Source organism: Thamnophis elegans, chromosome 4 (genome assembly GCF_009769535.1).
Source record: "Thamnophis elegans isolate rThaEle1 chromosome 4, rThaEle1.pri, whole genome shotgun sequence".
NCBI classification, from domain to species: domain Eukaryota; kingdom Metazoa; phylum Chordata; class Lepidosauria; order Squamata; family Colubridae; genus Thamnophis; species Thamnophis elegans.
In genome coordinates this window covers 121386290-121400917 of record NC_045544.1, presented here as the reverse complement: position 1 = coordinate 121400917, position 14628 = coordinate 121386290, and the positions used below count along the sequence as shown (strand labels likewise).

Here is a 14628-nt window from a genome sequence, read left to right as displayed (position 1 = left end):
AAATGCTTATAGCCACCTAACTCACTCACAAGTGATTCTGAGTAGTTTATATACTCTAGATTCCATCTAATCCATCCAGTTCATGGCTGACTGGGGAATTCTGGGAATTGAAGTACACAAATCTTAAAGTTGCCGAGGTTGGACACTAATCAATTTGCATCTCAACAGCCGGGGAGCTTGACTAATCATGAGCTGTCCTAACTCCTGCACAAGAGTAAATTATTTATAAAATGTTACTTCAATTGTGGTTCAATATGAACATTTCATAGGAAATTCAGGATTGTAAGGATGAATTTTCCCCAAGATCTGGGTGTTAGGATGCCAGTACAGATTGATTATAAATAACTGAGAGTAATAATATGCTTCACTGGGTCCTCAGCTACTGCTATTCATTTTCACCTTTGTGACATGTTTCCTTATGGCCACATGAGCATTTTAAAAATACAGCTCATTTTCCCATAATCTGGAATTATAACTGCCCAGAAAAAGCTTCAGATCTCATCTGAAGCTTCTTTAGGAGGCCAGATCCTGAAGATGAAACTCAAATACTTTGGCCACCTAATGAGAAGGAAGGAGTCACTGGAGAAGAGCCTAATGCTGGGAAAGACTGAGGGCAATAGAAGAAGGGGAAGACAGAGAATGAGCTGCATGGAGTCACTGAAGCAGTTGGCATGAGCTTAAAGGGACTCCAGAAGATGGTAGAGGACAGGAAGGCCTGGAGGAACATTGTACATGGGATCATGACAACAAAGATACAGCATGATATGTGTTAGCTAATTTTATCTAAATAGTCATCCGTCTATAAGTCCCTTTCCTCCAATCGCTGACAGGCAGTTCAGGTTAACCATAATTAAGAGACATAGACATAAATTATGACCAAAACACAAAATACTCAGGGAATACCCTGGAAAAAAATAAGTTTTTTTAATTGAAGAACAGAATTCCAAATGATAGATTAGAGGGCAAGTCAATATCGGGCCTTCGGGCAAAAATTATTACTTTTGCCTCCAGAAGCCTTTAAAGTGACATGATGCACCTTAAATAAATTAAGGGGACAGCAGTTCTCTTTCATCATTGATGCTTCACTTCATGCTCTTGGCAAACTCTTCACCTTTCTTGATGGAAGCTTTCAGCTCTGCAATGGCCCCGGCCACCATCTTCTCTTCAAAAGGAGTGATCTTGCCAATACCCAAGTTTTTCTCAATACCGTTTTTCTGAGAGCAGGGAAAGGAAGACTGAAAATTAGCACACTACAGTAAGACATTAGCAGCAAGAACAACTTTTCACTGGAAAATCATTAACTCCTTTAAAACATAAAATAGGCACATGGGAGCCGGAAAACACATAAGCTATTTCCAAGTTTCGAAATGGGTCAAATTAGCTGAGCCATATTTGAGAGAAGGCTCTTGATAAAAACTTAGGTCAATGATGTATACTAGTAGTCTACAAATGCACTGTTGTTAACTAATACTCTGGCCTGATCTGTACTACTATTACTTTTATTTGACTAGATTCTTACACTATAATTGTCCACTGGATAACTGCCTCAGAGCTATTATAGCTCCAACTCATCCAGTATTTACCCTACATAGGCTACCAATTAGAATGCTGATTTCATTTAATAATTTTTAACATGGACTTTGGAAGTTTGATTAGCCAAGGGCCTGATTGACAGAAAACTGCCTCTCTAAATCAAACGACCTACTTTTAAAGGTCATCACCTCAAACATTATCAAGATAATTTGTTACTGGCCATTGTTATAGGACCTTATTAGTAGGGCTTGATATCTTAAATCCCATCAGTCACAGTCAAGACCCAACCTGGTCAAAAGCTCATCTTCCTGCCACACAGAAAGGCTTCCTCCTACACTGATCTCAGGTTATCAAATTCATCATCTTGGAAGTGTTGGCAGTCCAACTCTCTGCACTTCTCTTTTTTGACAGGCTTTTAACAGTTCATTTGTTTTAGTATATGTTTTTAGAGAAGATTGCTTTCATTAATTATGTACCTACCACTGGGAGTTTTTTTCCCCTAAAACAAAGTGGTTAACAATTGCATCACTAGAAGACACTCAAAGGTAAAGCAAATTAAATTAAGAGCTGTCCAGATTATGTACCCCGAGTAGCAGAGGTGTTGAAAAGTAAGGACATTCTGTCTCCTCCGATCGGACGAAGGCACATTCAATGACCCCTTCTTTCCCATTCACAGCATCCAGGACTGAGAAAACAAACCGGGCACCAGCATAGGCCATGGACAACGTAGCTGACCCTGTTGGAATAAAAGGGGAGGATTCAAAGATAAAGAAATGCTTCTATGGAATTTCCCATAGATTTTCCCAATAGAAATCTAATAGTAATTGTTTCATTTAAATCATCGAAATACATTTAGGTATAATATATTATGTATAATGCTCTTACTAATTTGCCTATGAATCAATGTAGCCTATATAAGAGTAAATGATAACACTTATTAGCCTGTTCCACTAGTCTCAGTTGTCCATCTATATAATGGAGACAATTAAGTTAATCCATCCTAGAGAACTACTTGAGATCTCAACACTGTGAATTGTTTTCTGCTTCCTTATTTGTTGTTGGGGTTTTTTTTGGTAGAGGATTGGCTAACAAGATTGTGTTTGCCATGTTGGCCAATTTTCGACCTCTGGAGCCTTCGGGGGCCTTCAGGAGGCTTCCCTGAAGGCCCCAGAGCCCAAAAAACAGTCCTACGAGCAAACCAGAAGTCTGTTCCCAACTTCCAGTTTGCCTGTGGGGCGAAAAATGGCCTCAAAGGAAGGCTGAAGTCAGCTGGCCAGTGCGTGCATGTGCGCTGGCCAACTGACAGGGCATCGTTTCACGTGCCCTGACAAATGGCTCCGCATGCCATCAAAATATAAAACACTAAAACATACACATGGAAAAAATGCAGCCAGGGTAAAAAACATAATCCTGAGGTACAACCATTGCAGGGGCTTACAAGTTCACTCAAATCCCCAGGCCCAGCAACAGGAGCTATTGGATAAACTCCTTCCATTACCAGCCAAACCAATTACTCCAAAGAAGGTGGTCACAAGAAAGCCAGGGGGAGCCTTCAGATGAGGCTGATCCAGGAGATCACACATGAAGACCAATCCATTGTGTGGACAACCCTTATGAGAGGAAGATGGAAAAGTGCAAGAAGAAACTGTAGCTATGGAATCTAACACACACACTCAGACACCCAATTTCTCATTATTAAGGTCTGGTGTGGTTTCTTGCAGTCACATATCAGAATAGCTCACCTGTACTACAAACAATCCAGGTAGAGGGAAAATATTCCACAAACTAACCTGCGCCTGCTTTTGCTTTGACAACTTCAGTTCCAGCTTCCTGAATCCTTTCGGTGAGGGTCACCAGCTGAGTTTCAGGAAAATCTACTTTTGGTGTGCACTGCAACAGGAAAGGAACACAGGATTTATCTCATTTCTAGCATATACTTATATTATTGGGTTTTGAACAGGAACTTTCAACAGCAGAACTGAAGCTTCTTTCTCTATCCCTCAGTGATACACCAATCAAGAATCAGATCTGCATTAGATCATATTGCAGACCCAGCCTTCAAGTCAACATTCGTATATTTGTGTTCCAAGAGCAGTGAATTCTGTCAGGAAAAGGAATGTGGAGCCCAAATTGTCTATTCCACCATTTCTCAACTATCTTCCCTTCCAATTTTCCAGAATAAAGCAGATTCATGACAGATTCATTCTAAATGAAAACAACCTGGATGAGCTGATCAGTGGGGCAAAGACCTGAGGAAGGGGTTCAGCATTTAGTTTTCCAAAAGAGAAAAGTAGCCCTTTAAAATAAGAAGGCTCATTCATGACTGCCTGTACTGTTACATTCTGGATCAGTTGAAGCTTTCCGAATGGTTCTTCAAGAGCAACCTCATGTAGAGCACAAAGGAATAGTGCAGCCATGAGGTCATCGGGCCAAGTGACTGAAGGAGTCTCCAATCTAAGAAAGGGTGCAACTGGCACATCATGTGAGCCTTCATAGCCACAGATGCCATCTGCTCATTCAGCAGGAGCTATGACTCCAGAAGGACCCCCAAATTGTGCATCTTCTTGGAATGGCAAAGTGCAAATCCACTCAAACTCAAAGCTGGAATAGCCCAGACCTGGGCAATCCAAATAATCACAGCCATTCAATTTTGGTAAGCTTGACCCGGAGATGCTTCCTCCTTGTCCAAACCCGCAGTTTCCAGGCACTGGAACAGAACCTTGAAAGCTTCAGTTGGCTAGTCCAGAGTTTAAAGATATAATTATATTTAAAACCTCAATATTAGGCTACTTTCATATGTTCGAAGAGAGTTGCATTTGGACCAGCTTCTTCCCAAATTCAAATTATTTTCCTGGGTCCTGTGTCAAGGGATTTCTATGGGAGCATTACTTGGAATGCTGACATCCTGCAGTTCTACATAGTGATATGAATTTTGAATGCCCCCTTATCAGCCAGAGCTCCTCAGAGAAATGTAATTGGATCACACACCTGTGAGATTAGGGGGATGATGGTCTTCCCTGCATGGCCACCGATCACAGGAACATTGACACGAGCTGGATCCAAGCCCTGTAGAAACAGCAATTTTCAAGATATATTTGGAAGTCAGTTCTGCCCCAAGCTGGCTGGATCACAGGTAAGCGCAATGTGCATAATTCAACAGTAAAACCTCCCACTCCTCACAGAAAAAAATGGAAAATGAAAAATGTGAGAATGAAATGTATACTGTATTTTCCAGAGTATAAGACACACCTTTCCCCCCCCCACCCCCCAAAGAGGGTGAAAATCTGGGTGCATCTTATACACTGAATACCGCATTTTTGGCCTACCAAAACCCCACCCCCTTTGCAAAAATGGACATGCAGAGGGTTTGGGAGACTTGCAAAGTGCTCCTGGGGGCTGGGGAGGGGAAAAAAAGAGCAAAAAATGAGCCATTTTTGCCCCCCCCCCAGCCCCCAGGAGCACTCTACAAGCCTTCTAAAGCCTCTGCATGCCCTTTTTTGGGGGGGGGGGGGACGAGGCCTGCAGAGTGCTTGGGAGGCCTGCAGCATGCAAAAACTTTTTAAAAAATTTACCTTCAAAATCATGGTGCGTTTTATACTCTGGTAACTCTTATAGTCTGAAAAATATGGTAGTTTATAAATCTCAGTTCCAGCTGTGTTCTGACCTGGATTTTTTTTTTCTCAATTTAAAAACATGCAGCTTATTATCTCAAGGGCTATACCAGAGCTTTGCATGTCATGCTGAGAGATGCGCTTCATTTAAGCCTTAATAGTAAAATGGGAACATTAAGCCTTTTTGTTCATTGTAAACTTCAAATATACCCAAACTAAACAAAAATAGCTAACATTTTTAGTCCCATTGGGGAGCTTTAGGAACACAAATGAGATGCTGGTGGGCCTCCTAAAGGTGATGCTTCTTGCCCCTCTACTCTGAGTTACTGAAAAATCCAGACAGGCTGCCGTCAGTCAGGCTATTTCTATGATCTGCAACAGGAAGACGTATTTGCATACTGCTTAGGATATTTTAGAGGTATTCTAGCCATGTAATACCAAGAGAGTTGAACTGCTGTTTGGTAGCTGGACATCTTTGCAACAATTTATCAATGTGTGGTTGGTGCAAATGTGCTCAGATAACAGAGGTTCTTTGGCAGTTTTCCTCTTTATGTCCTGACAGCAGACTAATAATGCAGGTTAATTCTGGAAATGATTGTTGTCATGCAGCCAAACTAAAAGGAGTAAATCTGAACCATGTCATGAGAAGGCTGTTTATGATCCTAGCAAGCCTAATGCCAAGGTGACAAGAGGACATACTGTCCTGTACAAACGGACAGGTATGGTTTGCAGTTGGCCAGGAATCCGTTTTTCACGGCTTGGCTTTGCAAAGAACAAGTTTTCTACTGCTCACTAAGCCTTTTTAGTTAGCAAGATCCCAGAAATCCCAGAGGAACAACTGTTGGCCTCAATGTCTATGGAGATTCTGTTATCCAGGTCACAGTCGTCCCAAAGATGCTTTTTCAAGAGGCAACTGGACTTTCTTATTTTTCTTTGTAGATGTTTCGCTTCTCATCCAAGGAGCTTCTTCAGCTTTTCGATGAGAAGCGAAACGTCTTTAAAGAAAAACTAGAAAGTCCAGCTGCCTCTTGAAAAAGCACCTTTGGGACAACTATTGACCTCCTTCATAATTTGTTAGTCAGGGAATAACACCAATGCTGTTGAAACTGAAAGATTAAGCTTGTATCAGAAATCAGCAATAATTTTAGATGGTATCCACTATCTGAAGATATTCCTGACTTATACATTCCATTATGGGGTAGGGTGTTGAAGGTTGGGAAACCACATCAAATCGCACCCACTGGTAAAGGTATGTACCACCCATTCACAGCATGAAATACTAAGGCATAAACAAGCAGTGTCCTTGACTTGCTGAGATTGCTAGCATTTATTTTTTATTAGTATGTAAAATTTAGTCCCTCCTTGAAGCTACAGGGACAAACTTCTGAGCATGAGCAATGACCCCTCAAGATCAAAGAATGAAAAGTTTATTCTTTGACTTAGCTCATATGCAAATTGGTCTAATGGTTAAGGCATCAGGCTAGAAACCAGGTGATAGTGAGTTCTAGTCCCACCTTAGGCATTAAAGACAGCTGGGTGACTTTGGGTCAATCAAGCTCTCTCTCTCAGCCCCAAACACCTCACAGGGTTTGTAGTTGTAGGAAAACAGGAGGAGGAAGGAGTTTTAGAAATGCTCTCAACCTTCAGTTATTTATAACCATAATAAAGGCAGGATTAAAAAAAAAATCTTTAAAAATATGCCAGAATGATAATGAACTCTGTTTCATGATCACATTCCTTGACCATGCCTGTTTGGTCAACCAATCAATGAGAGAAACTAAAATATACCAAAAAAAAAAACCTTATTAATGAGAGAAAATTTACTGTGGTCCCATAACTGATATACCCCTAATCTGATCTGGATAATTCCTGGTTCCTCCAGAACAGATCCAGGAAATCACATAGAAATGTACTAATTGGTTCCCAAACGGATAATAGTCTCCTGAATCTTTATGTAACAGCCAGCTGCAAGACTTTCCATTATAATATCAGTGCAGACCCACCTCCTTATCATATCATCGGTCGGAAGTATATAAATCAGAAAATTGGTGCCCTAATTTACACAGGGATAAATTATCTCTAAAGAAGAAAAAGTTTAGTTGCTGGAATTTTTCTATGTCTATGCCTCTTCTCAACTTTATTTTAGCAAGAGAATACTGTAACAGTCATGCTTGGAAAAATAAGTTTTGTTGAAGCTGATAGGAGGATAGAAAGAAGAATCCATTTCAATGGAAAATGCTTTGCTGTGTGAAAATGACACCATTGATTGTAACCTTAACATACCTTCAACTCAGCTACAAAAGTATTTGCTCTCACAATGTCCAAAGTTGTGACACCAAAAATTGTATTAGGATTATATACACCATGTTTCTTAAAAATCTCAGAAGTAATTGGGATGGTGGAATTGACCTGAAAAATGAAAATAGTTCATTGGCTCAATTTTAAACATACTACATCCTTTTTGTTTTTTTTTAGCAATTTTCTAATATTTTAAACTTCCCGTGAAGCAGCTCTCACCCAAAATGTTTTAAAACAGAATTTCAAGTTTATATATTTAATATTATCTTGAAGGTAAGATGATAAAACAATCATAAAACAGTATGTGAATTCCAGCACCTTTTCCTTTACAGTAGAAACCACAAGAAAAATATAAAGGAATAGATCCCCAACTGTTTTAGTAGCACAGCACATGCATACGGTATTCCTTGCATATATCCTAAGTAACAGTTTTACATAAACAGTTTTACCCTTAGTATCTATTACGTCTCAACAACCACTTCAGTAATTGGCTATTCTCTATTCTGTGGCAGGGAATGTGGTAGTCTGCGATTCTAATCTGAATGAACACGGAAGTGATGAAAATCTTTGTATACGGCTCTCTTGGAAACATGGGGAGTCTGTGGTTAATGCTCAGTAGGCCATTTGGTTTCCACCAGTTATAGTAAAAACAGAGATGTGCTTCAAATGGCAGCAATGTGTCTACATTTTCCTTTTTTTGGTTTATATGAAGCCATTGCAGCCAACCACAACATATTTGCATGATATTTCTCAAACAACATGGGTGGAATGTACTTACCGGATTTGCAATAATACAGATAAGAGCTTTAGGGCAATGCTGGGCACAAGCAGCTGACAAGTTAGCAACGATGGTAGCATTTGTGTTGAACAGGTCATCACGAGACATCCCTGTATATTAGCATAAATAATCTGTTAACAGTGTTCTGCATCCCATCCAGATCATACTTGACAGCTATGTCAACATAATTTACTACCAGTGCCCCCAACTCCTTATATACTGCAGTGTACAGTTAGAATTGCTTCCCCCACCCAAAAACTCTTTCTTCTATTTCAAGAATATCCTTCAAGATATTCTGGTCTCCAGCAGCCATCTGAATTGCAGGTATAAGAAACGCTTTACAGGACTGATAAAAGATTCCTAACAAATATCCCTTTGGAGGCAGGCAGAATTTATACTCTTATAACAGCAGAATAAACCATCATTCTTCCATCTCCACATTCAGATGAGTGTCAGTTCTAAGTTCAAGTGGAAGGTCAGAAATCTCCTTCATTACTAGAAAAGAGGTCTCAGACTTTAGACTGACGTTTCCCCAGATTTTGAAGGACTGGTAATCTCATCAGAACTTTTTTGATATTTCTCAATTTTGAAATTACCCATTTCCCGCAGAGAGGGATTTTGGGTGGTGTACAAATAAATATTAAAACATAAAAATAACATATAAAATGTTAAAAGACAATCATGATTTAAAAAATCAATGTTAAAATTAATTAAAAGGCAGGGTGAGGGCTTTCAGGGTGTTAGGGAGCCCCATTTGGCAGCAGCAAATTGTTAAATATATTTTAGGAGATTTGAAGTTGATATCAAAAATTTCATGAAGGATCAACCTGTTTAACATTGCAAAAAATTGACCCTACATACAATGTTCTCAGGAGTCATAGGGAGCCAGTAAAAAGCAAAGCAACAGAGCTACGATCACTACCGGACAAAAATTCCAAGGAAACTAAGACTAACACCTCCTTAAATGACTCTAGCTGATTTACAATCCTTATGGAGCTATTCTATAGACAGGAAGTACTAAGAATTCACAGGAAATAATTTAGTGCCAGGAGTTGGACAAAGGAACAAATTAAGGAGAAATCTTCTACAAGATTTTAAATCTTTCAAATGTATTAAATAAAGTAGTGTTTTGAAGAATAAGGAAGCAATTGACAAAATACTGCAAGCTTTAAGTTATAGGGCAGCACATATTAAGATTTCCTCTAACTTCACCGAATACTTTTATAACAGACACAACAGCCCAGCATACAAGGAAGACCGAAGCATAAATAGATACAAGCTCTTTTTTCTCCAATTTGCAGAACAAGGGCAAATCTTAACATCCATTATGGCTAGATGCTCTTTGCAATGACTCCATGTGACCTAGATCGCTTTGCTCAGACTACAACTTACCAGGCTTTCTAGGGACTCCAGCTGGGATTACTACAACTTCACTGCCCTTTAGGCAATCTGGCAACTGCTCCGGTCCTAGGAAACCTAAAGCAATGAAATGAGCAACCATATTTACAACATGGTTGGGAATTCATTGAAAACATTAATGTAGTGAATAATTGTTTTGTTTAGAAAGATTTGTACCTGGGATACAAAATTTTCTGTCACTACCTAAGAATCTGGATACGGATTTCCCTAATCAGTTTCAATAATATTGAAATAACCTATTGCTCAGAGAACACAAATATAGCCAGATTAGGATTTTTGTAGAATAGGAGATAAACCAGTAAAAGACCAGTAAAAGAAGTATACATGTAAAGCAAGCATAAACTTAAATTGATTCACTTCCAAGAGATAAAAATAGATTTCCAACTGAATACGACAGGCTCAGATTGCACCAATAAAATAGATTCTATGATAAACAGAAGTCATAGATAAAACAAAGTAAAAATATTTCAATTTCTTGAGGTCATGGAAATGCCTCAAATGCATGAAGCATCTCATTCTTGTAATACAAATCATAAATTTAGCTTTAAAACCAAATATTCTATTTTTATATAGCCTGGTCTTAGTTCTCACACAATTAAAGACAATTTTTTCTGCTTTAGAAACTTGGATTCTGATCAATCTGTGCTTGTTCAGAACCAAATTTAATAGGACTTAAGATCCAAAACAGATAATCTAAGATGCAGTTTTCATGAAAGAGCAGATATCCTCCTATCCTGAATTGTAGGATACAGGGGAAACTCATTTTAGATTAACAGGTGAGGAATCTTTTTCCTGCCAGTAGTTGCATGCCAGGATCAATCTCTTTTCCTCGCTGCTCGTGGGTAGCCAAGAAGGATATATTGTTTTAAAAGCATATATGATGAGATCAGGCAAACTGAAAAAACTAGTCAATTCATAATTGTGATTCTGACTACTGTCATCCATAACTAGTTCTGGGATTGAAATCTATCAGTTGTAGCTTTTACTATAGCAACAGTATCCATTTAATAGGTTCCCTTAATTAGTGGTGCACAATGAAATTATAAAAATAAAGCAAGATATCTGAAGTGAGCAGATATCTCTTACCTTTCACTTCAGCTCTTGTTTCGATGTGGCTGAGGTCAGCTGCAACACCAGGCGTGTGTGCGATATCATAGAGATTGAGTTGACTGACTAAGGGGCTGTTCTTCAGCAAGAGGGAGAGAGGCTGGCCAATTCCACCAGAAGCGCCAAGTACAGCCACTTTAGCATGATTCTGGATAGGGCAAGAAAAAAACCCACAAATAACCAAATGTGCATCCTAGAATTGTTTGTAAGAAGCTTCTCCATTTTTAAAATGTCATTATCCCTTATAGGCGTAGCTTTGGAAGGATGGTAAAGTGTTTTAACATTTTAATTCATTAGATATCAAATCTCAGAAGACAAAGTGAAATATGGCAATAGTAAAAATCTCTGGCTGCAGTTCTAGGCACAGAACTGGTAACTCAAGCAGAGCAGCATATAACAGTGGTTTTCCACTGTGGTGGAAAGAAGCAGCTGGCCTGACCGAAGCCAGCTTGTTGCCTCAGCTCCCACCTCAAGTATTGAAGAAATAGTTATTTGGGGGATAAAATATAAAATATCTCAATCTTCACCTTCAAAAAAATATTTTATGCCTATATTCATCTTTGTGTGTATTGAATTAGGAATGAACAATTAAATGCTTAACGTTTGTGATTTCCTAAATGTAGAAATAGATTGTTTTCTGAAACAATATAATTTGGTAACATTAACTTTATAAATCCAAGCACAAACAAGAGAACATCAGCATTTTTAGGTAGTCTAAATGCTTGTTGGAATTGAGCAATAAATTTTTATCTCCATTTAAAATCAAGGAGAGAAGCAATCTAGAACTAAGGAGAAATTTCCTGACAGAACAATTAATCAGTGGAACAACTTGCCCCCAGAAGTTGTGAATGCTCCAACACTGGAAATTTTTAAGAGATTGGACAACCAATTATCTGAAATGGTACAGTATAGTGTTTCCTGCCAGAGCAGGGGGTTGGACTAGAAAATTTCCAAGGCCCCTTCCACTCTGTTATTCTGTTAAAATTGCTTACTCTAAGCTGCTGTTCTAAGAATTTCAAAAAACCATAACAATACAATTCTGTATCAGGCTACTAAAAAGATTGGGTTGCAAGAATGTATCAGAAATCATGAGAAATATGTTGAGACAGATTTCCATCCTGTGACCAAGGAAGAAAGTTCAGATTTTGACATTTGAGTTTTTTAAAGGTACACTGCTGATAATGCATTTCTGTTACAATTGCAAAGGTGAATGAAACCTTGTGTTGCAATTGGCTAATGGAATGAACTAAAGGTTGATAGAAGATTTCCAAGATAACTCTGTGTTCTTCTGCCTGCAGTGACGTCATATCTGGATTTAAAGTTTCGGTACTTAAAATTTTATTCACCTCTCCATGAAAAGCTAGTTCCAAATCCCTGAATAGATAAATTAAATTTTACAAAGATTTTAAGATATGAGCTGAGGAACATGAAGAAAATAAAAGGCATTCATTAACCTAACCACACCAAGTGTTAGACTTAAACCAAATCAACTTATTTGTGATCCTTTCTGGGCATCCTTTCCCACCCAATTTCCCAATTGGGAAATAATAAAGCTAAATCTCTATTCAAATATTTTATCCAAGTTTCCTCACAGGGTTTGTACTAATTCATAGTTACATCTGAAGATGAGGAATAGAGGTTTAAAAATGGTCAGTTATCTATGTACCAGACATAGTATTTGTACAGTATATTCTTGCTTCCTTATTCCTTATACAGTATATCACATCTATTAAACAAGTAATGAGAGAATGCAAGGAATATATTCAACAATAACTGCATGCCAAATGTGGATGCATCACTGAGCTGGGAAACTGCAGAGCAAGTTAAATTCTTTAACTTCAGCATTAAGAGATCAGGCAAGATAATCTTGATAAAAACCTGGAACTGTACAGCCCTCTAGATGTTATTCAGTTGTGATTCTAGCACCTAACTCAAATCCAGCAACAATAGAAAATAGGGCATTGATTTACGGAATAACTTCAGAGGAAAGATATATATTTCCAACATTTGCATAAACCAAATAAAATATTAAGCTATGAACTGCAATTCATCATGTCTAGTAACAGATATAAAAAGTTCTTGCCCTAAGACCTATACGAAGTCAACTAAAAACCAATCAATCCTGGCCTTCTAAAGTGAAATGAAATATTAAAAAGAAAAAAACTTGCATGTGTGAAAAGAATCAGGAAAAGATTTCTGATCTACAGTTTCATTGAATTTATACAGTTTCATTGAATTATTATACATTCTTCAGCTTTGCTTTTTTACATTGTGATTTGGTCTACTGATAGATTTGTGGGATGCTAATGGAGTTCAATTTCACAAAATAATTTTATTTCCATTATTAAATATGAAGGCACCTTTCACATTTTCTGATTGGCTATTTACACAGATGAACCACAAATTAAAATCCACGTGAACCATTGGCCAGAACTACCTTATCAAGACCTTAGCTCCAATTCCAGAAATCCTTTTAACTTAGGCAGGAACAAAATTTAATGAGGGATCTCTCTCCCACTCCAGGTAAATGTCTCAGTTCTCCTCTGCAGGGCAGCCTCCACCTCTTAAATGAAATTAAAATTCCTATCATGACCAAATGTATTTTTTCCCCTTATCAATCTTTGTTTCTCTCCCGTTGTCTCTGTGTTTTACAAACGTAGCAACTTTGAGGTGTGTCCCAAAGGTGCTTTTTTTCCCCCAAGAGGCAATTGGACTGTCTGGTTTTTCTTTGAAGACATTTCACTTCTCCTCCAAGAAGCTTCTTCAGCTCTGGGACAACCATGACATGGATGACCAAGAATCTCCAGAGACTTTGAGGTGCATGGATTTCAATGCCCAGAATTCCCCAGCCAGCCTACTGTACATGTAAGGGAGCTCTAGGCTGCCTGGGGAATTCTGGGAGCTGAAGTCCTTGTTCTAGGCCAGGGGTCCCCAAACTTGGCAACTTTAAGACTTGTGGACTTCAACTCCCATAGAATTCTGGGAGTTGAAGTCCACAAGTCTTAAAAGTTGATAAATTTGAAGGCATCTGTTCTAGGCTTTTCTAAATGGAAAAAAAGTCCCAGTCAATCCATCCTAAGGCCTAAATCGAGAACGCCAGCAAGGGGAGTACAGATTGCTGGGGCTGCCCTGTGGGGCACCGTCTAGCCCCGAAATCCCTTCAACCAGGCCGGCCACAGGGCCGCCCTCCAGACCCAACGGAAAGGAGTCTAGCTCTCCTGTCTGGCTCCGCAATCCCCACGCTCCTGGCTACCTGCGAGGTGGTGCCGAATCCTCTGCGAAGCCCAGCGCAGGCAGATCGTGTGAGGCGGGAGAACATGGCGGGAGACGTCGGCAGGAATGAGGGAAGGACTCGGCGGGCTTTTTTTTTTTGCCTCTTATCCTCGACGACCTCCAGGCAGCGGGAGGGCAGCGCGAGACTTCACACGCAGACACCCCGAGCTCTCGCGACAATTTGGCAGCTCGCGCTCCAAAGCCTTGCTTTTTAAAATCTCACCCGGTCTCGCGAGACCTGTCACATCGCGAAATCTGCTGTCGCCGTTTTTTTTTAATTGGGGGGGGGGAGGATTCGGTTTCCAAAGGACTTTTATTTTATTTTCATCTCATTCTTGCTGCTTTTAATTAGGGAAGCCGCCCAGAGACACATCAGGTTGGGATGGGGGACGATAAAAAATTTAACGAATATTTCAGTAATACATATGGAACAAAGAAAACGAATTATTTCGCCGATTTTAGCGCTCGCGTGAGAAGGCAGGTCTTTGTGTTGTAATTCCGATTTAGACGTTTCTCACAGCGGCAGAAAAGTTTCTCCCTTCACGCTCCCGTGTTTCAAAATGAGAATGGAAAGCAGGCTTTTAAACGCTAAATAGAATTGCCTTCTCA

The 14628-nt window shown here is 39.3% G+C and overlaps 1 protein-coding gene across 1 annotated transcript; it reads right to left on the bottom strand.

Moving 5' to 3' along the window:
* Positions 1-900: 900 nt before the first annotated feature.
* Positions 901-14197, bottom strand: MDH2 (malate dehydrogenase 2). The gene is made up of 9 exons (XM_032215622.1): positions 14000-14197; positions 10726-10894; positions 9613-9696; positions 8221-8330; positions 7428-7553; positions 4522-4599; positions 3324-3423; positions 2118-2269; positions 901-1214 (listed from the first exon to the last, which is right to left on the bottom strand). The coding sequence occupies exons 1-9, from the start codon at positions 14063-14065 to the stop codon at positions 1083-1085; spliced, it is 1017 nt and encodes a 338-aa protein (XP_032071513.1). The 5' UTR covers positions 14066-14197; the 3' UTR covers positions 901-1082.
* Positions 14198-14628: the final 431 nt, after the last annotated feature.

Coding starts and splice junctions, on each gene's coding strand:
- MDH2 (XM_032215622.1), bottom strand. CDS start 14,065: ATGTTCTCCCGCCTCACACGATCTGCCTGCGCTGGGCTTCGCAGAGGA. Junction 2,270..3,323: donor CAAAGCAAAAGCAGGCGCAG/GTTAGTTTGTGG, acceptor TTATTCCAACAG/GGTCAGCTACGTTGTCCATG. Junction 1,215..2,117: donor CAACACCTCTGCTACTCGGG/GTACATAATCTG, acceptor CCCTGCTCTCAG/AAAAACGGTATTGAGAAAAA.